Source organism: Mus musculus, chromosome 12, assembly GCF_000001635.26.
Source record: "Mus musculus strain C57BL/6J chromosome 12, GRCm38.p6 C57BL/6J".
Taxonomy (NCBI): Eukaryota; Metazoa; Chordata; class Mammalia; order Rodentia; family Muridae; genus Mus; species Mus musculus.
This window is the reverse complement of record NC_000078.6, coordinates 69816643-69840512: the sequence shown is the minus strand read 5'-3', so window position 1 is coordinate 69840512 and position 23870 is coordinate 69816643. Positions and strand designations below refer to the sequence as shown.

The 23870-nt window shown below is 41.6% G+C and overlaps 1 protein-coding gene, 1 long non-coding RNA gene and 1 pseudogene across 3 annotated transcripts in view; 1 reads left to right on the top strand and 2 right to left on the bottom strand.

The window, feature by feature from the left end:
* The window catches only part of 4930512B01Rik (RIKEN cDNA 4930512B01 gene), a 51537-nt gene that overhangs the window by 1368 nt on the left and 26299 nt on the right, over positions 1 to 23870 (bottom strand). Inside the window, exons 3-7 of the long non-coding RNA NR_033573.1 lie at positions 18641 to 18694; positions 15389 to 15668; positions 13013 to 13206; positions 4480 to 4574; positions 28 to 146 (exon numbers count right to left, since the gene is read on the bottom strand). This is a non-coding gene — a long non-coding RNA (RIKEN cDNA 4930512B01 gene). The remainder of the gene's footprint in view (positions 1 to 27; positions 147 to 4479; positions 4575 to 13012; positions 13207 to 15388; positions 15669 to 18640; positions 18695 to 23870) is intronic.
* Positions 1 to 23870, top strand: part of Map4k5 (mitogen-activated protein kinase kinase kinase kinase 5) — an 89407-nt gene that overhangs the window by 52651 nt on the left and 12886 nt on the right. Inside the window, exons 13-25 of one of the 2 annotated variants that reach the window (NM_201519.2) lie at positions 2440 to 2518; positions 8903 to 8961; positions 10017 to 10084; positions 12447 to 12489; positions 12995 to 13151; positions 14125 to 14222; positions 14730 to 14771; positions 15849 to 15933; positions 17012 to 17091; positions 17650 to 17710; positions 21702 to 21704; positions 22015 to 22129; positions 22433 to 22491. In NM_201519.2, the coding sequence (NP_958927.2) occupies positions 2440 to 2518; positions 8903 to 8961; positions 10017 to 10084; positions 12447 to 12489; positions 12995 to 13151; positions 14125 to 14222; positions 14730 to 14771; positions 15849 to 15933; positions 17012 to 17091; positions 17650 to 17710; positions 21702 to 21704; positions 22015 to 22129; positions 22433 to 22491 (949 nt within the window). The remainder of the gene's footprint in view (positions 1 to 2439; positions 2519 to 8902; positions 8962 to 10016; positions 10085 to 12446; positions 12490 to 12994; positions 13152 to 14124; positions 14223 to 14729; positions 14772 to 15848; positions 15934 to 17011; positions 17092 to 17649; positions 17711 to 21701; positions 21705 to 22014; positions 22130 to 22432; positions 22492 to 23870) is intronic. The other variant, XM_006516054.4, reaches the window with a different exon arrangement.
* Gm18030 (predicted gene, 18030) lies at positions 20136 to 20866 on the bottom strand (annotated as a pseudogene).

Sequence of the window (23870 nt, the reverse complement as noted above, 5' to 3'; positions counted from 1 at the left end):
TGGGCTTCCCTCCTTCTGCCTACTTACTGAGTCCTTTTTGGGTGTTTGTTTGTTTGTTTGTTAGCAATATGCCGTTCTTTTCAGTCCTTGAAACACAGAACTTTCCATCATATCCTGGGCATGGTGATGTGAGACTGACCCTGTCCCTGCGTTCAGAGATAGGGTTACTCTCAAAGGGAATGCAGAAACACCAACACAAAACTGATAGAACTGATAATTCCTATGGAGTAGGAAATATAGGGCACTGTGAGGGAATACCATAGGTATGGCAGGAAAGAGACAAAAGCCTGAAGGAAGACTAAGAAATTAGAAAGAGCAAGAATAAGGTTTGGGGGTTGATTAATTATTAGGTAGGTAGGTTGGTTGGTTGGTTTTGTTTTTTCAGATTTATTTTATCATTTTAAGGGTACAAGTGTTTTGCCCAGATGAGGGTGGCAGATCTAGGAGAGTTACAGACACTCATGAGCTATCACATGGGTGCTGGGAATTGAACTCAGATGCTCTGCAGCCAGTGTCCTTAACTACTGAGCCAACTCTCCAGTCCAATAATAAATAATTCCAGTAGAGGAAATCATAGCATGTTTTGAAAGCCTGATAGTAATAGAGAAAGTATAACTACTTGGGGAACTAAAGAAAACTCAGTCTGGCTGGAGTAGGACATAAAGCTACATACTGTCTCTCCAATCATGCAAGGCTGTGGACTACGGCCTGCTAAAGAGCTGGCTACCAGGGGAGTAGGATAGAGTTGATAGCCACTTCAGAATCCCCAGAATCACCGCCAGGGATTTCCTGACAGAAACATGAGCAAAATCAAGTATGGGGAGAAGGATGCGTTTCCTTTAATACTGAACAACTTCCATATGGAGAGGTCTAGTCAGGAGTTAGATGTTGGTTGTAGGGGAAGAATTTGGCCTATATAAACGTGAGTCACAGGAGATTGCTTACAATTTTAGACTGTCAGATTCACACTAGATAGAGAGATCAGATACCAATGATGAGTAAGAGCATCATGGATCCATGAAGCTGGTATTCAAGTAGGAACATTGAGCCACTGTGATGGAAGTAAGAGAACAGGCTCAAAAACCAGATGGGTTGGGAATATAGTGTGGAGATGCTGAGGGCCCAGGAGGGACCTTTGGGGGTGGAATACACCAGCTATGTGACAGTGTCTGGAATATACTGTGGAGCTGCTGAGGGCCCAGGAGGGACCTTTGGGGGTGGAATACACCAGCTATCTGACAGTGTCTTACACCCAGTTTTGTGCCTCACTCCAGCTGTCGAGATCTTTTGGCACAGGAGTGAACCTTGGAATGGAGAAGGAAAAGCTGAGCCATCAGGAACTGATGAGCTTCAGAAATTTGGTAGCTAAGAGCTGAACTGGAGGCATAGCCTCAGACGAGCCTGAGCTTATGCTAAGAGGGAGAAGTAGATTACTCATTTAGTTTATAATATTCATTCTTTAAGTGCATATCAGCTTTTGGTGGTTGTTGTTGTTGCTGCCTACATGTATGTCTGTGTATCACATGTGTGCCTGGTGCCTATGGAGACCAGAAGGGGCATTAGGTCCTTTGTAAGAGCAGTCACAGATGGTTATGAGCTAGCTGCCTTGTGGGTGCTGCAAAATCAGCCGGGTCCTCTAGAAGAGCCCCAGGTACTCTACCCATGGCTTAAAATACTCTTAATCTGTCTTTAGCCAGCATTTCCCCTAATACTGCACCCTTATACACCTGCAAAATTTCCCCTTAAAGCTGTCCCTGGTGCTGGCACGCCCTTCAGTAAAGTCTCCAAACCCTTCCTTCTGTTCAACAAGTGAAAACTGAGTTGTCGTCTGAATTTCAAGGCCTTTGGGATCTGACTTACCGTCTGTCACACAGCTTCCTCATCCTACCTAATTTCAGTGCTGTCAAGTAATTACCAACCGCACTTCCTGCAAGTGCCCCTGTCGTGCATCATGTGATCACGTTCTGTGTCTGGTGCATCTCCAAATACTGCACAGCCGACGCCTGCTGTATCTCAGGCCCCAAGTAGAGTGCAAGCAGAGTCTCTGTGCTCTTCAAGCGGGTACACAGGGACGGCTCCCTGTGCAGGCTTTAGTAGTGATTCTTTTCTTAATTACTGACGGGTGTCTAACTCTGAACATGTTTGTATCCTTTGTCTTCCTGGACTGAACTCTGGAGGCAAGGTTTGTCTGACTTTGAATCCCTTCAAAGTTTTCCACAGCTTTGGGAATATAAACTGGGATATTCAGTGGGATAACTGAATACACGTGTACAGCATCTACTGTTCATTGTGTTGCTGCTGTTTTTCTTAGAAATGTTTTAGTAGATATTTATAGTTGTCAATAAGCAATAGTTGTCAGTAAGCAATTTTAAAAGAAAGTTTAAACCTCTTATTTGTTGTTGAAATTTTTAAGAGTGTATGTTATGCTTATATTCACAGCCCCACGCAATCATTCGTCATACCATTAGATCAACAAACAGGAATTCCAGAGCGGAGCGGACAGCTTCAGAAATAAACTGTACGTGCCTGCTGTACATTTTTTATTGGTGGTATTGGAGGTTGATCTGGGTATTCTTATGTTTTGGAGAATGATAAAATCTTAGACTAGTTGAGGCTATATACTTTGTTTCAGAATATATTAAAAATATAGGTTGCTTTTCTAGTTTTCCTGGAATTATGTTGGTTATTGTTTTTAAATTGTTTTTATTTTTAATTATGAAGATAATTGTGCCCGTTGCTGGTAGTTTACAAGAAATAAGAAATAGAGAATTTACATGGCCCAGTGTCACATATCCCATAGCCATCCCACTGTTAATACTTTCTGACTTCCTGCTTTCCCATTAATATTTCATGTGGCTAACAATATACTTTTACATTATAGAGAGACATTTTCTGTTTTCTGGTACTGGCTTTATAACTCCACACAGTTATAAACCTGTGTTGCAGTTTGAGCTATGTATGTTTCATACTGTAAAGATGGTCTTCTATTGGTGTTTAGGTGGGTTTTAAATATTTTAGATCAATGTGAAGATGACTCTTTACAAATATTTAAAGTAGAATTTTTATTTCCTTTTAATTTAATGAGTTATAAACATTCAAAAATTTTACAATCAACTGCCTTTGTCTCCTCAGCTGCATTTAAAATAAATTAGAAGTTCTAAAGGCCTTGGTGATGGTATCACATACCTTTGATTCCAACACTTAGGAGGCTGGGACAGGCAGATCTCTACTATGAGTTCGAGGCCAGCCTGATCTACAGAGTGAGTTCCCAGACAGCCAGAGCTACACAGAGAAACCCTGCCTTTAAAAAAAAAATGCTTGTATATGATTTCCTGACTTAGACATGTATTTGTTTCAAGATTTCTTTCCTTATAAAATGAAATGCATGCCTAACAATACAAATATATTTTTATCCATAATGAGATAAGATGGTTCATTAAGTATTCGAACCAATTAGAAATCTTACAGATAAGTATTAAATCAATCGCTGTGTGCATTTTGTTTTATTTTTATTTTTTGGAAGGTGGCTGCGTTACCCAGGCCAGGTTCAACTCAGTGACTTCTCTTCCTTGGTCCCTGGAGTTCTGAGTCTGTAGAGTTTACCACCTCCCCACCCCACCCCCAGCTTAAGTTCATCCATTTTCTTTAAACCAAGTGTTCCTGGCTCTTTAAAAGAATGCCTTCTCTTACCCGTTGCTAAAGAGGATGTGACGTAAATAAGCCAGTAATACCTCTAGACTCAATGTCTTCGTTGTTGCTGTTGCCCAGCTTGCTGTCTTCTTGCCAAAATTATCAGTTTGTTATGTGCCTGCTGAGCCATCTTGCCAGAGCCTTGCTGCTTCTTATGCAAAGTTTTGTGGTTCCGGATACCAAAGATGTCCTTCTTTGACATAACTGTATTTATCTTGTGTAGCTATATAATGTGCTATTAATGTTGCCTGGTTTGTCTTGTATTTATAGCCTTTGTACTTCGTGTGATATTCTTTGTTTTAATTTACTCATATTTTATTGTGTGAATGAGTGCTGTGCTTGCATTGTAGGTACAGCATGAGTGTAACTGGTGCCTAAGAGATCAGAAGAGAGTATTGGATCCCCTGAATCTGGAGTTAGGGATGGTTGTGAGCCACCGTATGGGTGCCAGGAGCCAAATCTATGTCCTACGCAAGAGTAGCAAATGATCTTAATCACTGAGCCATTTCGTCAGCCCCTTACGGTATATTCTTGATTTCAAAACTGCAAAAAGCATGTTGTGTGGTGTGTTGTAGTTTGCAATCCGCTTTCTAGATACTTACCCTGTTGACATGAAGCTGGGAGTAAAACGTGGACCAGCTTCAGTGGGGTCAACTGCTTCAGCCCTTTTTGGCTCAATGCCATTTGTTAAAACTTGTGATCTCTTTGTTCATGGATTGAAGATACCATCTTTATTGTAGTACTAAATCCCCCTGCTTATGGTAAGTGCAGCACACTTGTGAGTGTTACCTCTGCTAAAGTCTTGTCGGGGCTGTCTCTTCTCCTCCTGCTTCTCGTCATCCACTGTCCAGGTGCACACATTGTTGTTCTTCTTTTAGCTGTATCTGATGGTTATATAAATAAATGTTAGAGTCTTGTTATCTGATTTTAAAATATATTTTCACTGATGTGTGACTGAATTATATATTGATAGAGTTGGCAACTTTATGATGCTCAATCTTAACTACAGAGCCTCCTTTGGGGGGAGTTGTTCTGTTTTTTGGAGATAGCCAAAAGATTTAGGTTTTCCATGAGTGCGCAGGGTGCTTATATTTTCATAGAGTATGCCTTAGAAGTAGGAATCGCTACTGATGATTTTCTTCTGTCTTCACGTTTAAACACTTACAATTTTAGAGACACTGGAATGTTTTATGGCTCTGTTCTTGCTTGCTCAATAGATTTCAGTTCTATTCTGGCTTTTGCTTCAGTTTTTTAAGTTGAGCTGGTAACTTACATATAGTAAATGATCAAATCTTAAATGTTACACATGGTAAAATTTAAATATACATCCACGCATGTGGACTGCCCACAGCTCACTGTGCAGAACCTTGCTGCAGTCTCGCCCATGTGGACTGCCCATGGCTCACTGCAGAACCTCGTCACAGTCTCAGACTTCATCATGCTCTGTCACTCAGTACCCTTCCATTGTCTACCCCCACCCTGAATCCAGATTAATCAATATTCTGATCCCTGTCACATAGGTTCCTTTTGAGCTGCTCTTGAATTTTAGACAAATAGCTTAACACAGTGGACCCCTTACTTCAGCCATATCTGTGAGAGGCGTCCACACCATTGTGTAGGAATACAGACAAGTGAAAGCTTTCTGAGTATACTACAACACACCCATCTTCTAGTGACTTTGTATTGTATTATGATCACTCTGTGTATTCCTTCTATATATTTTTAGTAGACATGAATGACTTTTGAGCCTGGTTGTTGATATAGCAGAGTCTGAGGCAAACAAAGGAAGAAAGATTTGTTTTGGCTCTTGACGCTAATGTTTCTGGGCCTGTACTGAGGCAGGACAGTCTAACTGAGGTTCATCATGGAAGAAAGCTGTTAATCACATGGGATGAGAAATCAGAGAAAGTAAGATGAGCTGGCCTGAGACAATGCACAGTCCCCAAAGACCCACCACTGTCAGTTAGGCCCCACCTCTTATCTCTGTCATCTCCCAGAATCCTTTCCATTTATAACTCAACCTTGAATTAATCCATTCTGAGAACACGGCCCTGTGAGCCCATCAGCTGGCAACCAGCCTTAGCACATGGATTTTCATGACATTTCACATTGAAACCTTAACCATCCTGTGCTAAACTGACCAGGGATAAAGAAATAGTCCAACAAGTTTCTATTCATTTATTCCTTGTAGTGGTATAAAACGTACCGTAAAACGCACGCGGCATCACAGCTAATGAAGCAGTAGAGGAGGAGGAGTAGAATAGGACTGAGTGACTCAGAGGGAAGCAGCGTGTGTGGCAGCGGAGCTCTGGGTCTGCCGTGGAAGTAGACTGACGCCTCCTGCAGCTAGGCGCTGTGCTTGGGAGTGCCTTCATTTGAAGCTGGGTGTCTGCATTGCATTTGAGTCAGTGACTTAGATCTTCCAGACATGATACAGTGATTCACTGTAATGAGCAAGACTTTACCCAGGAGGCTCCTGACCGTCTGACTTAAAGAGCGGTTTCTCAGAGGGCCGTGGAGCTCAGAGAGAGCACTCATTACATGAAATGAGACACATGCAGAATATCCTTGGGAGAAATCATGTTCCTTCCGGCCTTTGCATTTGGATTTGTGTTTGTCCTCCCAGATGTCAAATACCAGGAAAGGTCCCCGCCCCCTCTCTCTGACCAAGAGATAGTCATATTAGTAGTGTGACACACAACCTCAGAATTCACAAGTTTGAGGCAAAAGGATGACAAGGATTCAGGGCCAGCCAGGATGACTTGGTGAAACGCTTGCCCTTTTTTTGGTTTGGTTTGGTTTGGTTTGGTTTGGTTTGGTTTGGTTTGGTTTGGTTTGGTTTGGTTTGGTTTTGAAGACAAGTTGAGTAGACTTTACAAGCTCGTTACATGTCCACAGACTAAAGTGTTTTCTTTTATTTCCTTTGCCTGAATGACAGTGAAGCCTATTAAACTTCCATCAGGAAATGCTGCCCCTGGCTCAAGTTTCTGCATCTATCACAGGCACATAGCTAAGCTGCATTTAGCATATCCAATTTTACATGATGGGACTCGGGTTCTCTTGTCTGCCTGGAGGTCACTAAGCTCCTTAGGTGTACGGATGGATCCATGGTTTTCATCAAGTTTGGCTGCTGTTCCTTTGAAATGTCTGATGGTCTCTGCTCTGCACAAGTGTTAGTCTTGTGTTAAGTGTGAACACACTGATTTCATAGATGACTGCAGCTTTGTCCTTTCGTCATGCCTTCACATCCACACATGACAGGAACTTGTTCCTGTGTCCACTCTGCTTTTAAGCCGTTCAGTGAGCTTTATGTCAGGTACAGTAGTTTTCATACGTAAATTTTAGTCATGCGCAGATTACATGTGTACATATAAACACATACTTAGACATATAATTTCAGTTTCTGTGCTGAGATTGTCTGCTCACGCATTGTCTCTCTCTTAAGTCCTCTTATGATACGTCTTTAAAGTTCCTGTCTGTTGATCACCTGTATGGCCTTTGTCTGTTTCTTCCTTTCTTCAGCTGTCTTTAATTCCTGTTTTCTACCTTCAACTCCATCCAGAACTTTTAATTTGTGTTTGTTTGTTTGTTTGCATCTTGGGCAACCTAACAGCATACTAAGCATCTGAGTCTTGGCCTCTTCCTTTGAAGAATGAGTTACCTGGCGGCCAGCTGACTCGTTTAAGGCCCCATCCTGTTTCTCTGACTGTTTATACGAGGTTCTTCTGGGCAGAATCTCAGATGTCTGCCCTAATGCTGCAGGCTGTCCCTTGCTTCCAGCGCTATCTTCTAGCTGTACACAGCTGCCTAGAACTCCAATTCCAGTGGATCCCTAAGGTCACCAGACACTCTTGTGAGCACCATATATACCTGGAGGCAAAACACTGATACACATAAAACAAATATCTCTTTTTCTAAAATATTTCTAGGTTATGTTAACTGTTATTAATGAATAGTGGCTTTTATTTTAGATTATTGTTTTAAGTAGATGACATTTTATGAAATATCTTCCTCTCTTGGGCCAAAAATTTTAAGCTAGACATGGTTGTACACACTTGTTATCCCACCGAACACTAAAGAGTCTAAGGCGGAAGGAAGACCCAGAGTTGGAAGCCAGCCGAAGCTGTACATAGTGAATATCAGGCCAGCCTGGGTTATGTGGCAGCCATTAAAAAAATAAAATGAAGAAGGGGGGCGGGGAGGGAAGCTTATGATTTACTATTTGGCTCCATAAAACTAATTATGTTAGTGGTTTGTATTGAAGATAAATACAACTAGCTCTTATTTGAAAGCCTTTCAGCAGTGAGCTAAGATTGTATTTATATATTATATGTATATATGTGTAAATGTTGAAAAAGCAACTTTGGCCTTTTAATCACATCAATTTCTTAAATTTCTTCAAAATTATAATAGCGTACCCCTAGAGCTCGTGTGTCTAGCTGCATATGTAGCAGAAGATGGCCTAGTCGGCCATCATTGGGAAGAGAGGCCCCTTGGTCTTGCAAACTTTATACGCCCCAGTACAGGAGAATGCCAGGGCCAAGAAGTGGGAGTGGGTGGGTAGGGGAGCAGGGCAGGTGGAGGGTATAGGGGACTTTCGGGATAGCATTTGAAATGTAAATGAAGAAAATATCTAATAAAAAATTTTTTTAAATTATAATAGCTTTAGGTAGGCAATGAAAACTTTTCTCTATTCTAGACTATTTCACCTAAAAGAAATTGCTCTTTGAATCTGTGGGATAAATCTGAAAGTAGTCTAACATGATCAAATAACATGTAGGAAGAATGCGGCCATAGATGAGGAGCGCCATTCTGACCACTCCTTGGTTCTCCTTAGATGATCTGCGCAGAACGTTGCTAGGTTTTCTCCACCACAGCGCTGTTCCCTAATCTCCAAACAGCATCTGTGATCTTTGAAGCTTTTTTTTTCTTTTTTCTTTTTGGTCACCTACTTCCAATAAAAAGTACAAAGGTACTTTTTAAATTTCCTACTTTCAGCCAAGAATTAAGCCTAGAAGATAGGGGAAATCTCTGATTGTTCCTTTATCTGGGTGAGTAGAAAGGTGTTGTGTGGGAGGAATAAGAGAGTTTTTCTTCTCTGCCTCCTCAGTGGCAGCCGTTCTCATCTCATCCCCTAAGTTAACTGCATAAGATGACAACTTTTATGAATATGTATTTTTGTACACTTATATATCTGTTCTATATTTTGCAGTTGACAAATTACAATTTGAACCTCCTCTGAGAAAAGAAACAGAAGCCCGGGATGAAATGGTAATTGTGACTTTAAACCGTTTTCATGTTTAAGATAACTTAGAATGAGATATATGTCAAGAAGTAAAGTCGTATACATATTAACTTCACTAATCTAGCTCACACTCTGCAGTGTGAGAAATGATGACTAGGCACTTTGATGGTACTACGGGCTGTGTCGTTTGACCCACTCACCTGGGTACTCCCAGTTTTTTGAAGGACGCACATGGATTACTGAACTCCGACTGGGACTCAGCCCGTAACTCTTTTACTTGCTGGTTCTCTTGAGTTTTCAGTAAGCATATTTTTGCATTGCTTTACTGTTCATCTGTGGGGTTGGGCACATGGCTGTTAGTGGAACACTTGTTGTGGGTTCTAGCGTCTGTCTGTTACTATAGCTTCATTGGCATTGTCTGTGGTTTGGGAGGGGACTCGTGATGTAGCCCAGGCTGCCCACCGATTGCTGCAGTCCTCCTCCTTCAGCTGCCTAGTGCTGCGGTGGCAGGCATATGTCATCACACCAAAGTGACACCACTTTGAGATTAACTATATATTTAATCCTTTATATATAGGAATAGGTAAATATGATATTGTTAAGATTGGCCTAGAAGGTTCCTTAATGTCTAATTTTTGTTGTTCTTGTTTTGTTTTTTAGTCAATACAAGTACAGTTTCTGGATTTTAATGGCATTCTTATTGCTTGTTTCTGTATGCATCAGCATTTTCCATATACATTTAATGAATTATTTAATTGTCTTGGCCGATGGCATAGTTATGCAAATAATCAAAATTTTTGTGGGTTATTTTGTTTTGTCTTTACTTGTCAGATTGAAAGCTATATTTAGTAGATGCAAGGAAGTTCTTAAGTTTACATCAGATGATAATTAGTCATTGATCTAAATGTATCAAATGACAGAACAAATTGTGGAGGCATAAAACCGATTAGATGCTGTGGTAACAAGCGGCCACAACATCCAGGTTTTTCTTGAAGCAGATTATTTGTCTGATGTGTAATTAGTGAATCGGAAGGGTGATATTAATGTGTGAAAGTAACACTCTAAACTGTGACCTGCACAGGGATTATCATCAGAGCCAAACTTTATATTACATTGGAATCCTTTTGTGGATGGAGCAAATACAGGCAGGTAAGGTGCTTTCTAATTCATAACTTGATTATGTGAACAGTTCTGATGGAGATTTGTCTTAAAGTTACCAGTGTAGAGCTCTGACTTACATTATTGACAAAAATGTCATGAAAATGTCTTAAAGGGTCTCTGTTGTATGGGGGAGGGGTTGTTTTCTTCTATTTTTTTTTTGTTTGTTTTGTTTTGTTTTTCAATTGTTTGCTTTGCAACAGGACATGTTATATAGCCCTGGCTTGCCTAGCACTTCCTAGTTAGGCCACGTTGGCCTCGAACTTGCAGGCATCTGCCACCATTCCTGGCATGGCTTTTGGTTTAGTCTGAATATATTGTGTGTAATGATGATGTATTAGCAGATGTCATGGGAAAATAATGCTGTAGTGGTGGTCAGGAACCCACATTCTGTTTCTCTAATGTAGTTTCTTCGTATTCTAGACCTGTCTTTATTCAACAGTGAGTGATTTGAGGGCCTGGCCTCAATGAATCACTGAATTGTTTACATGTTTGTGCATTTCAGTTACCTGGAGAATTCATTGAAAATGTAGACTTCTGGGTCCCCGCATTAGGCAAATAGAGCTGAGGTTGGCAAACTGTACCCTGTGGGTCAGAGCTAGCTGCTGTCCATTCATTAATAGTATTTGGTAGAGAGATGGCTCAGCAGTTAAGAGCACTTGCTCTCTGCCCACCACACCCCCCAATGACCTGGGTTCACTTCCTAGCACCACATTAGGCAGCTTGCAACTTCCTATAGCTCCATTTTCAGAAAAGCCAATGCCCTCTTCTGGCTTCTGTAAGCAATTGTGCACATATGGTGTGTGTGTATACATATGTGTTTGTATGTGTATATATATACATGTGCATACATACACATAAAATTAATAAATAAAGTTTAAGTTAAAAAGGGATATTGGAATGGATAAAAATAAAAGAATGAAATTTTGTTATGGAAAGATTGCATTAAATCAATGTCAGTGTCAGTCAAGATTTATTAGGACACAACCATAGCAACCACTTTATGTACCGTTTATAACTGCTTTCACCTTATATTGGTAGAGCTGTGACTGCTGTATGCCATCTCAAGTGCATAATAGTTCAGATCTGGCCCCTTACAAAAAGTTTGCCACCCCCTGCCAGCAGTCTTAGTGAACGGGATCTAAAGACCCCGGCAGCTTCCCACTTCACTGAAAGGTTCTGGAGAAGTGTACGTGACATTGAGCAGTGTCACTGTCTCTCACCTGGAGCTCTTAAGCTGCAGGTTCTGACGCTGTGGGTCTTCCAAGTGTTCATTTGTCAGCGGTCTCAGGGGCCTCCCTTGACTAACAAAGGGTTAATCATGCAGGCACATGCATCCATGGGCTCCAGAATTCTGAGTTTCATTGTTGGCTGTTTTGTTCTCGTGTGCTTTTATTTTCATTCGGCTGTTGTTGACATTTGGTTTTTGGTTTAAAGGCAGGATCTCATATAGCCCAGGCTGCCCTTGAACCGCTAGTCTACCTTGCCTCTGCCATCTTGATGCTAGGATTAAAGGCATTGTGCTTCATACTCCACCTTTGGTGGGAGGGAGTTTGATTTTAATTTTTTATAAATGCATAACCTGACTTTGTCCACTTTTCATTAGTTCAGATCCTTTAGGGATACAGTGTGACATGGATTCTGTATACATGTTAGCAAAAAGGTAGCTTAGAGTGTGGCATGCACCATGTTCCTGCCCCCACGCACGTGAGTCACCTCTCCCAGGTCACCCAGACTCTGTCGGGTTGCCACCAGGCCTCCCTGAGCTGTTCTTTGATTTACCAATCAGTGCATCTCTTGTCAAAGTAAAATTCCACTTCATCTCAAGCACCAGCCCCTCGGGTTATAAGAGGAGTCTACATGTTCCCTTATTTCTGCAACCCTGCTTATTGCCAGCAAAGGGCCTTACAGCATCACCTTCCAGACACATACTTGCCTTTCAGAAGATCTGTTCCAAGCAGGTCTCCACAGGCTCCAGGAGAGTGGCGGGTTAGTTTGTTTGTTCTGTTGCTGGGAAACAAAACCAGAGCCCTGACCACACTAACCCTGTGCTTGCCCCTGAGCTACACCCAAAGCTTGGATTTACATCTCTAATAAGCTTAATCTAATGTAAATTACACATTTAGTACAGCAGAATAGAACTGAAAAAGACTTTGTACCTCTTTACTGCTGCTATTCTGATAGAAACTGAGAATGTGAGGTCAGAGGTCGCCATCACTGTCTGTCTCTCAGGCTTAGGGATGGAAGCCTCTCAGTGCATATGTGATAATGCATGTGTGCGTATGTGATAGGTATGTGTCATCTGTGTTCCAGCCATATGTGACCATCTAAACTGTGCTTTTCCTTTGATTAGATCAACCTCTAAGCGTGCAATACCACCTCCGCTACCTCCTAAGGTAAGCTGTTGAGGGGTTTTGAACAATAACTCCTTTATATAATTACATTTTAAAAATAATTTCATTGGCTCTGTTCAGGTTTTGAAGTTTATTAATTTTCTTTAGAAGGAGGAGATAGAAAGTACATTACAAAGGTGATTTTATGTGAAATAATATACTTTAATAGATGCGAGAAAGAAATAGGGTTTTACTCATTTGGAATAGTATCTGACTGCATAGAAGGAGATACAAAGTTTATTTGTCATCACCATTTATTACTATAATTTGATATTTCAATCCAACTGTTCTTCATTAAGTCATCATCTTTGTCAGTTTCTACTTGTTAAATATATGGCAACTGCTTACATAATTTTATTGGTTATAAAAGTTTTATGATTTCGGGTTGGGACACATTTTAAAACCCTCATGTTAAATTCATAGTTGTGCTGGGCAGTGACTCACTTGGGTTCCTTGCTGAAGGTCACTGTGACCTTTTAAAGAGCACTTTTTACCCTCTCATCATCAGCCGAGGGTCAACACTTACCCTGAAGACAGCCTCCCAGATGAAGAAAAATCATCAACCATCAAACGTTGCCCTGATCTGGAGGCGAGAGCACCTCAGGTCCTCAGAAGACAGAGTAGCCCAAGTTGTGTTCCTGTGGCGGAGACATCCTCCTCTATAGGTAACGACCAGCATCCCAGCATTCCTGGAGTACACCGCATCCCAGATCCTGTGACCTAGAGAGTCAGGCAGATGGGATGGAAAGCCATTCTCTTCCTGGATCTAAGACTATCTCTTTTCTTCAGTCAGTCCTTTTGCAGTTCAGACCTTCATTTCTATGTTTTAATTATGCACAAGTGGACTGTAAAAGATTCAGACCATTTCCACCTCACTCAGCCACTTAGTACATATAGGATTCAGAGGAAGAACCCATGTTCTTCCCTCTGGGAGCTTAGAAGCTTGACAGAAGTTATGCCCATATACATATAACATTATAAAAGGTGACTGTGTGTGCTAATGCTTGCCTGTCACCCAGTACTCCAGGGACAGAGACCAGCCTAAACAACATAGTAAGTAAGACAGGTCTCTGTAATTAATTAAAAAAATTAATATGATGTAGGGAAGAAAGGAACGGCGGGTGTGTGGTGTTTCCTAAAACAATAACTGTACTTAGCAGAGCCCTGACATTTCTGTGAGAGGTGAGGATAGAGAATGGGTTATCCGGAGAGTGCTAAAGAGTTTGAGGAGCTTACAGGAGGGAGTGCTGTAATGTCTGCTGTGCTTAGGCACAATCCTGGAGAATAAGGATTGAGCAAATACACTATCATCTGAACCACGTTTGAAGCAGTCCAACGTGCTGAAAGACTGGTATCTGAGGGAGGACTGAGCGTGTAGATTGGTTTCTGTTGGGAAAGATGTCAAGTACCACTGTCAGTAGGATAGATGTTCTTTGTGCTCACAATGTGTTTGTCATAACTGAAGAGCCTCACTAAGGATGCAGTGAGGACAGCACTGGGGATAAATTAACTCATCTGACAGAAACCACCGTGCTCCCACACTCACCCCAAAGGAAGGGAAATAATGGGGCAAAGAAAAGTTATTTTTCACAGAATGTTCTTTGTGTGCTCATTCAACTTTAACGGTGGTTCCCTTAGGAAATGGTGATGGTATTTCAAAACTGATCAGTGAAAATACAGAGGGATCCGCACAAGCTCCGCAGTTACCTCGGAAAAAGGACAAGCGGGACTTCCCCGTGAGTACAGCGGCTGCTCAGACATTACTTACAACTCGTAGCAAGGATAAGAACCCAAGTAACTAAGGTTGAGCATGGTGGTGTGAGCTCCAAAGTTTGCAGTCATGGAGAAAACACAAGTACTCTGTTTCTTTTATATGTATAAAGAGATGGCTCAGCTGATGAGAGCACTAGTTGCTTTTCCAGAGGACCTGGGTTCGATTCCCATACCCACCATGTGACAGCTCTCACCCATTTCAGTCCCAGGGGATCTGACACCTTCTTCAGGCCTCCATGGGCACCAGGCACACACGTGGTGCACATATAGGTACACACACACACACACACACACACACACACACACACAAGCAAAACATCCATATACATAATCTAAAAATAATTTTAAATCAAGTATTATATATATAATAACTGAAATAGTAAGTAGCTTACATTTTATTTTAAACCTAAGCTTTCTTACAGTATTAAAAATTACCAAAAAAAAAAATTACTTAATTTTTTTTCCCACAGAAACCAACCATCAATGGCCTTCCACCCACCCCAAAAGTACTGGTAAGGACTGTTTTCATGAGACCTATTTGCTGATCTTTTTTTTTTTTTTTTAATCTCTTTAGAAACAGTAGAAGTAGATTTCCTGTCAAGTACATTCAGCCACTAAAAGAATTTTATAAATATAAAGTTGGAAGATAGATATGAGTGTACTGTAGTCTGATCACATACCCCAATTTGAGTGCAGTGGTTAAAATTTAGAGGCCAAGTTGGATGTAATAGCAGGTCTGTATATAATCTTAGCATTCTGTAATGCTAAGGCAGAAAGATGATAGATTCAAAGTCAGCCTGGCCCACACAGTGAGTTCCAGATGACATCTGAGTAGTCAGATATCAAAGGAGGAGGAGGCAGAGCATAAGGTCAGGGGCGGAGAGAGGCAGGAGTGAGGAGGGGCAGAGAGAGAAGAAAAAGCAAGAACAAAAAGAAAAACAAACTTGAGAATTTATAAATTCTGGCTGTGGGTTCTCAGATTAGCATCCAAACACCAGCTTCATTTTAATTTGACGGTAATGCTGGGCCTTCTTCCTTATGTGGCAAATAAATGTCTTTCTGCCTGAAGCCGTTCTCTCATCGAGCTGTGCACAATAGAAAACAAAAGGAAGCTTGGGTTCGCACTTACTCTGTCATCTTATGGCGCGATGTGTCTGTGAGATGTTCTCCTAATCATGTCAACAGGATGCTTCATGAGTCAGGCTCTGAGTCAGTTCATACCTAGGATATAAGCTCGGTCTTTTGTCTGTTGCCTGCATTGTAGAATTACACTGCAGTTCTTACCACTGCAGTGATGCTGAAGGAATCAAATATGATTCCACTTTAGTAAAGTTAGTCCTGAAGTAATAACCTAAAGTTCATGCAGCTCGTTAAGTATGTAGATGTTTGGTAAACTTGACACGTTGACTCTAAAATGGAGAGAAAGGGAAGACCATGACTTTTGGGAGAAAAAATTTAACTGTGTTAAAAAGTTGTATTTTGTATTGAGGTAAAACCACAAATTTTCTTCAAAGAATTTGGCATTGCATGATTTTCTAGAAATATGAAAATTACATAATGAAATAAGCCATCTTTCTTTCTTTATAAAGATGGGAGCATGTTTTTCAAAAGTATTTGATGGCTGCCCTTTGAAAATTAATTGTGCAACATCCTGGATACACCCTGATACAAAAGGTATGATTTCTGAATTATATATATGTGTATATACCTCCTGTAAAATATTTATTGTAGGGAAGATCTTTATAATTAGTGAATTGAAGTTGTTAACTTTAAAATTATGGTATAGGAACCCATGACAAGCTAATTACTTAGGTAGGCTTCTGTTGAAGACCATTAAAGTTGAACAGTGTCTAGGAACTGTCCTGTGAGGAAGCTAACAAGCTGTCACAGCCATTGTTTTTAAGGACATTGAAGTCCACAGGCGGGGGACGGTGTTGTCTCAGTCTCAGTGCTCTGTGCTGTATAAAACTTGTTAGCAACAAAAGAAACTAAAATATTTAGGAGTTAAAGGGATTTTGTGCTCGTAGCTTGGCTTGGGGGCACAACTGGGCACGCATAGGGAAGATGTAATTCTAGCCTAGTCTGTGGTAGACTGGGACAATATCACAAACAACAACAAAAAAAAAATCAGGAAACTTATTGATATTTCTGTTTCACCGCCTCCACCATTTTAGTTTCTCCAATCTAACATTCAGTTTAAAATTCCACATCAGTCCTGTTGGATTGATTCATGTGTTCGTGTTCGGAAGATGTATCTGTCACTGTGACTCATTCTGACACTTTGATCTTCCCAGGATTTGTAGGGAATGTCGGTGGCTGTGTCCTTCAGCATGGGGACAGTCCCTCACTTCCCTTTCTGTTTCATACTTACTTTCCTCAGAGGACTCCTCTCGCAGAAACTCTGCTTCTTTCTAGCAGTAATATTTAGAAACCAACATCTGAACAAGAAATATGTTCGTTACTTGTGCTATGTCATGGATTATATTTGCATTTTTGAGTATTTGGTATTTTGACTTGCAGAAATGCACCACTCTAACAACAGTTTAAAATTCAGTTGAGAGGTAGCATGACAGTGAAGTCTTACACAGCATAGATTTACATTTTAAAACATGGGAGAGAAACATGGGGGCATAAATGTTAGAAAATTATTGTGAATGTGTAGCCAACTCATGCTAAATATCACTACATATAGCCCTTATCTGAGTAAACAATTTCAAAAATGATAATAAAGTCTGGTAACTTGCTATTATAGATCAGTATATTATTTTTGGAACTGAAGATGGTATTTACACATTGAATCTCAATGAGCTACATGAAGCAACTATGGAACAGGTAATAAGAATTTTTTTTTAAGATCAAAGATTTATTTATTTATCATATATGAATACATTGTGGTTGTCTTCAGACACACCAGAAGAGGGCATCAGATCTCATTACAGATGGCTGTGAGCCACCATGTAGTTGCTGGGATTTGAACTCAGGACCTCTGGAAGAGCAGTCAGTGCTCTTAACCACTGAGCCATTTCTCCAGTCCCAAGAATTTTAACTTAAAGAATTAGTTTGAGCAAATTGGACAAAAGTATCATAGTTTGAAATCTGTTTGTATGATCTCTAGTCTTAATTTTTATGGTTTAAATATTTAAAGGGGTAAGATGGTACTGTCTTCATGTCGGTGTTGATTTTGTTTTCACAAAGAAAGGATTTTATACCACTTGTTTTGTTTTGCGTGGTGCTGGGGATCAAGCCCAGGGCCCTGTGCATGGGAGGAAGCCCGTGCTCTGGCTCTGAGTCCCGTCCCCAGTGACACCTTCACTGTCGGGGTCTGGGGGCCAGGGTAAGAGGGGAGTGCATGCCTTACTGTTACAGTAATCTGCTTCTTCTTCCTTTCAGTTATTTCCACGGAAATGTACGTGGCTCTACGTCATCAATAATACACTGATGTCATTATCAGGTATGCATGATGGTGAAAACCATAGGCAAGCAAAGAAATGTAATTTTAGTGTAGACTGTATGACTATGCCGTTTGTTGTTTGAAAAAGGATTGGGTCTTCTGTGAGGGCTACATTTCCCAGCCCCCTTCCTGCATCTGGACACAGAGGGAGGGGAAGATGATGATCTGCTGAGCCCATTTCCTTCCACAACTTCTAACATTGCTGGCTGCACTTTGTTTGCCTTCCTTTGAGTGTTAGCAGTGCAGCTGGAGGAAGCAGAGGGTCAAGCTACCTCCTTTCTCCATGAACTCTAGCAAATAACCCATTCTTAGCCTCAATTTTCTTAATTATCAAAACAGAACAGTGACATTAAAAACAAAAAACAACAACAAAAGTCTCATGAGGTTGTTGTGAGGATTAAGTAAAATAACATTGCAGTGCTAAATTATAAAGTCTTATACAAGTGTCGTTCTGGATCAATATAAAGTACCTTAGACTGGACCTTCTCACCCAGGGGTCTGAGGTGATAGATAGCTCAGTCTGTAGAGTGCTTTACAGCAAGCATGAGGGCCTGTGTTCTGTCCCCAGCATCCATGCAAAGAGCCAGGTGTGATGCACACTTATAATTCCAGTAGTAGGGAGGCAGACGCAGGAGGCTCCTTGGGCTCACTAACCAGCAAACCTAGCCTGGGAGGTGAGTTCCAGACCAGGAAGAGAACCTATCTCATAAACAAGAGAGACATTGACTAAAGAACAGCATTCAGTATTGATCTCTAGCCTACTCAACACATGGGTCATACACGCCAGCACTCACACACACATACACACACACAAGCACGCAAAGCTTATCTAAACAAGGTGATTCATTCCAGAACAACCTGTTCTGATTTTAGCATTGTCAGGTTTTTTGGTAGCTGGTGGTAATGAAAGTATCAGATATGTTACCATACCTTTAGACTTTTGTCTTGTAGTTCTTATCCAGTGTCTTAGTTGCTGTTCTGTTGCTGTGAAGAGACACCATCACCAAAATAACTCTTATAAAAAGAAAACAATCAACTGGGGTCTTCCTTACAGTTTCAGAGGTTTAGTTGATTATCATCACAGCAGGGAGCAAGGCAGCATGCAGGAAGGTACCAGATCAGTAGCTGAGGGCTACATCTAGGAGACTAGAGCTGGCATGGGTAATAAGGCCAAACTGACTAATCCTTCTAATCCTTTCAAATACTGTCGCTCCCTAATGACTAAGCTTTCACATACATGAGTCTATGGGACCCATTTTTAGTCAAACCACCACACCCACCAAACAATATTTTCTTACCCATTAGTCTTACAAAGCTACCTGGAGGCTAACTGATTGATTTGATTTGTAGTACAAGATGTCTAATTATTATTTCTTCAGGAATCTGCATTTGAGCTATAACAATGTCTATGAAAAATACAATCTTGTGTATAAATGTCTTATAAGAAACAGAGATCCTAGCCGGGTGTGGTGGCACACGCCTTTAATCCCAGCACTTGGGAGGCAGAAGCAGGCAGATTTCTGAGGCTAGCCTGGTCTACAAAGTGAATTCCAGGACAGCTAGGGCTACACAGAGAAACCCTGCCTCAGAAAAAAAAAAAAGAAAGAAAAGAAACAGAGATCCTATAAAGTAATGGTTCTCAACCTTCCCAATGCTGTGACCCTTTTTATATAGTATCTTAGTTAGGCTTTATTTCTGTGAAGAGACACCATGTCCAAAGTAACTCTTATAAAGGCTAACATTTAATTGGGGCTAGATTACAGTTTCAGAGGTTCAGTCCATTATCATCATGGAGGGAAGCATGGCAGCATCCAGGCAGACACGGTGCTAGAGGAGCCATGAGGTCTGTGTCTTGATCAGAAGGCAGCTACAAGGAGACTGGATGCCAGAAGGATGCTCACTTCCACACTAGGTGTAGCTTAAGCTTCTATATGAGACCTCTGAGCCCACCTCCACAGTGACACACGTCCCCCAACAAGACCATACCTCCTAATAGTGCCACTCCCTATGGGCCAAGCATTCACACAAGTGAATCGGTGGGGGCCATACCTATTCTAACTACCACATACTGTTCCTCGTATTGTGACCTTGAACCATAAATTATTTTTGTTGCTACATAATAACTATGATTTTGCTTAGTTATAATGTAAATACCTGTGTTTCCCAATGGTTTTAGGTGGCCCCTGTGAAAGGGTCATTCTATCCCCTAAAGGGGTTGTGACCCACCCGTTGAGAACTGCTGCTCTTAAGAGTACTTAATCTCTTTGGTTTTAATTATGATTAGCCTGTCATTTTTTATTTTATTTTTATTTTATTCATATATTACTCTTGTGAAAAGCAATAAACCCAATTCTACTTGAGTGACTTCTAAATGTTTTTGCCAGACTTAATTCACTTTATTTTTCTTACATAAAAACCCACATAGAGCCAGGGCAGGAGCCTGGGTCCTCTGAACCGGAGTGTGTATGTGTTTTCACAGATGGTCAGGGAAATCCTGAAAGAGAAACATGGTGAGCACAGTCTCTTTCCAGCTCTGGGGCCAAGTAGCTATAGATCTTGGAGAAGACATCAGAGGTGAAGTTGCCCAGGGTGGAGTGCAGCAGTCACCAATACCCCGGAACAACATCAGCTTCTCAGGCACTGCAGCAGGGATGGGGTGCAGCAGCACAGAGCCTCAGGAGCCTCTCACAGTGCACGAGATGCTGTGGGGCTTGCCTGTCTTCCCCCAAGTGCTCTCTGGACAGGGAGAGTGTGAAAACCAAGATGTTGTCCCCTCAGACGGCAGTGGCCTCCTGCCTGGAGCAAGTAACACCAAGACCAGTGTGACCATTTAGTGCCCAGTAGTGACAAAAGCGTTGAAGCTGGCCCAATGCACTGCCCAAGTCACTTCTGCTCTGGCAGGATCTCTAGAACCGCATCCTTGTATCCTTTAGGGATGCTCTAGGAAAAATCAGGGATCACAGATTTACTGGTGGCAAGGAGACCAGGCACATGCCTCCCAGCCCTGGAACTTGACCTTCATGTCCTTGACCAGGCGGTCCAGTTTGGTGAAGGATCCACTCCTTGTCTTCTACCTTACCTCCATGAGTGCCATGGCTCCTATGATCACTGAAAGCTTCCATGGCCTCTCAAGCCTGAGCCTCCCTATTCCCCAGCCCCTCCCGCTACAGCTGAGCAGCAATTCTGCATTCTGTCAGTAGCACAATATCTCTAACTCTTGCCACTTTTATCATTAGACATAGCTTTAAAACCATACATAGTACACCTTATATTCTCATGAGATAACATGGGATGGCAGGGAATAGTTTTTTATGAAGTCATTTCTGTAATGCAGTTATAATTAATTACTCCTAAAACAGAGCCTAAGTATCAGAGCAATTCTGTGTGGATAGAAAGAGGGGAAAAAGGGCTGTGTTGGCCAGATGTTTCTTTTCTGAGAAAACACAGAAATTGTTGTGAGGATAAATACCTGTGTGGTGTGTTTCTGCTGGTAAGGGGCTGTGTTGTCAGGATCGGGTGGTGTTTATGCGTATCGCCTGCCGAGCGTAGCTACAGTGTGACGTGTGGGTCGTCCATCACTATACTAGGGCTCATAGCACTGGCTTGTTTCACTTTGTCTTTTATTACAGTCTATGCATTTAAATTTTATTCACAGTTTTAGGGGAAGATAAGTCTGTGGGTCGCTGATAGATAAACCTGTCCCAGAGAGCTAAGCGCAGCATTGTAGACCTTTCTGTTTGTCTGTACTCCTGTAACTGCTTGTAACACGCGTGTGCAGTGCTTAACAGTTTCTCCTCCTCCACTAGGATCAAGCAGACGACATTTATTCTCCCGACTGATTCGTCAAACATGTCTAAACAGAATTATCCACTTGCTTAAAAATAAGTTTATCCATTACTTTCAAAATAACACTAACCAAGTCTGTTTGTTGTGTTTTGCATGTTTTTCTGTTTTGCTTGGTCCTTGAACCTTACTGGACTCGCCACCTTAGAAGGTAATTGCACTTTTTTTTTCTTTTTGGCAGGTTTTGTTGTTGTTTTGTTTTGTGTTTGTTTGTTTGTGTGTTTGTTTTTGAAACAGGACTTTACTATATAGCCCTGGCTGTCCTGGAACTCACCATGTAGAGTTGGGCTGGCCTTGAACTCACAGAGATCCACCTGCCTCTGCCTCCGCCTCCACCTCCTGATTCCTGGGTCTACAGGCGTGCACCACCGTGCCCAGCTAGTTGCATTTTCTTTTACTTGAAAATTGTCTTTTTCTAATGAAATTTATTATAGTAAAAGTAACTTCTTTCTTTTCCACAGGAAAAACCTTTCAGCTCTACTCTCACAACCTTATTGCTTTGTTTGAACAAGCCAAAAAACCAGGGTTAGCCGCCCACATCCAAACTCACAGGTTTCCTGACCGCATTCTGCCAAGGTACAGCATACCATTTAGATCCTACTGGGGGTGAGAGTATGTGTGTGTTCTTTTTAAGCTGCCAGTGTTCCTTGTCTAGTGAAACAGCTTCCTTTTCTTAATTTACATGTCATCCAGACTACAAATAATTCACATTCATACATGAAAATCATATGGAAGTTTTATAACAAATTCTTTATTCTATAAGGTCAGAGTCCAGGGTGATTTATTTTTAAGCCCTTTCCTGATTGATTCTGGTGTAGTGGTTCATATGTCACCATATGCAACCACAATAGGGTCCATTCATAATGTTTTATATTTCAGAAAATTTGCCTTAACAACTAAGATTCCCGATACAAAAGGCTGCCACAAATGCTGCATAGGTGAGTGAATGCCCTCTCAAACTTGATGGTTAGAACTGTCAATATCTTTCAAATTACTTGAAGAATCTCATAGTGTCAATAAAAGGAAAATTCAGTGTGGGAGCTTAGCCGGCTGTGGGTAGCGTCGTCCACACAAACCCCAGACTACCCCAAATTCAGCAACTGCTGGAAGGACTCCAGAAGTCACTGACAAGTATGATGCAAGTGTGATGCCCACAGTAGTGATTACAGGATAGAGCACAGCTGAGTGAAGAGGAGCAGGAGGCAGAGCGCAGGACCGCCAGGCGGGGTGCTGCTGCAGTATGGCATCCTATTGTCCCTCGTGGTGTGGCTGGGTGGCGGCTCACAAAACACTGCCAGTCAGGTGTTGGTTCAAGTGTTCACACTTTACTGGGGCTGCGTCATGAAGGTGTGAGATTACCCACATAGGCAATCTCATTTCCAACCCATCCAGTGACTGACTGATGCTAAAGGAGCGAAAGCCCCCACACTGTTGGTCTTTCTGGCAGGACCGGCTTCTCATACTAAAATTATCTGGTGTCGATGGCCCCACCTAAGTTACAGTTAGATGTAAGGCAGGATGGGAGGTTCAAGCATGGCATTCCGAAGATTCCAGGCGTTTAGCGGGTGTTTCTGAGAGGAGTATTAGAGGATGGGCTTGAAGCAGTGGTGCATTCCTTACTACAGAACTGTTGCTCCTACCCCTTAAATAGTGCTTGACACTATGTCACAGGAAGCGACAGAACCAAGAATCAGATCTAGGCCCAATCTCTTAAACCTTGAACTTCTAACAACTGGGAGTTGTTGGTTTGCCTGGTCAGTGAGCTTTCATATTTATCCTCATGAAAAGAGACTCTGTAGAACAAAGTACTCATCTACAATGTGCTCTGGCTACAGTCACGTGTCACTTCATGATGTATGTATCAGTGGGTGATTTAACCTTGTACGTACACAAACCAAGTGATTTGTCACCAAGTAGTGTCATCTGCAGAACTACCATGATTTATTCAAGCCTTTGCTAACTGACATGCTACACGGTGTGTGACGATACACCCCGATTTCAGCTTCCTAGGGAGAATTAATGAGAATCATGTGCTGTCATCTATGGCTCTGAAAGGTCTGGAAGCCTGCAGTCTGAAGCCTTGATGCAATTCTGCAGCACTTAGAGCAAGTACCCGCTCACTTAGAGCAAGTACCCGCTCACGCAGCCGCTGGGTGATGTGGTTGATGGCAGTCACTGGGAGAAAGACAGACCAATATGAATTTTTGTAGATTTGAGTCAAAGGATGGTCCAGCAAGATGGATTCATAAATGTACTGATTCACATCACATGTTGCTGGGGTTTCCACATGCCAGCAACTGTCTTCATTAAAAAATAA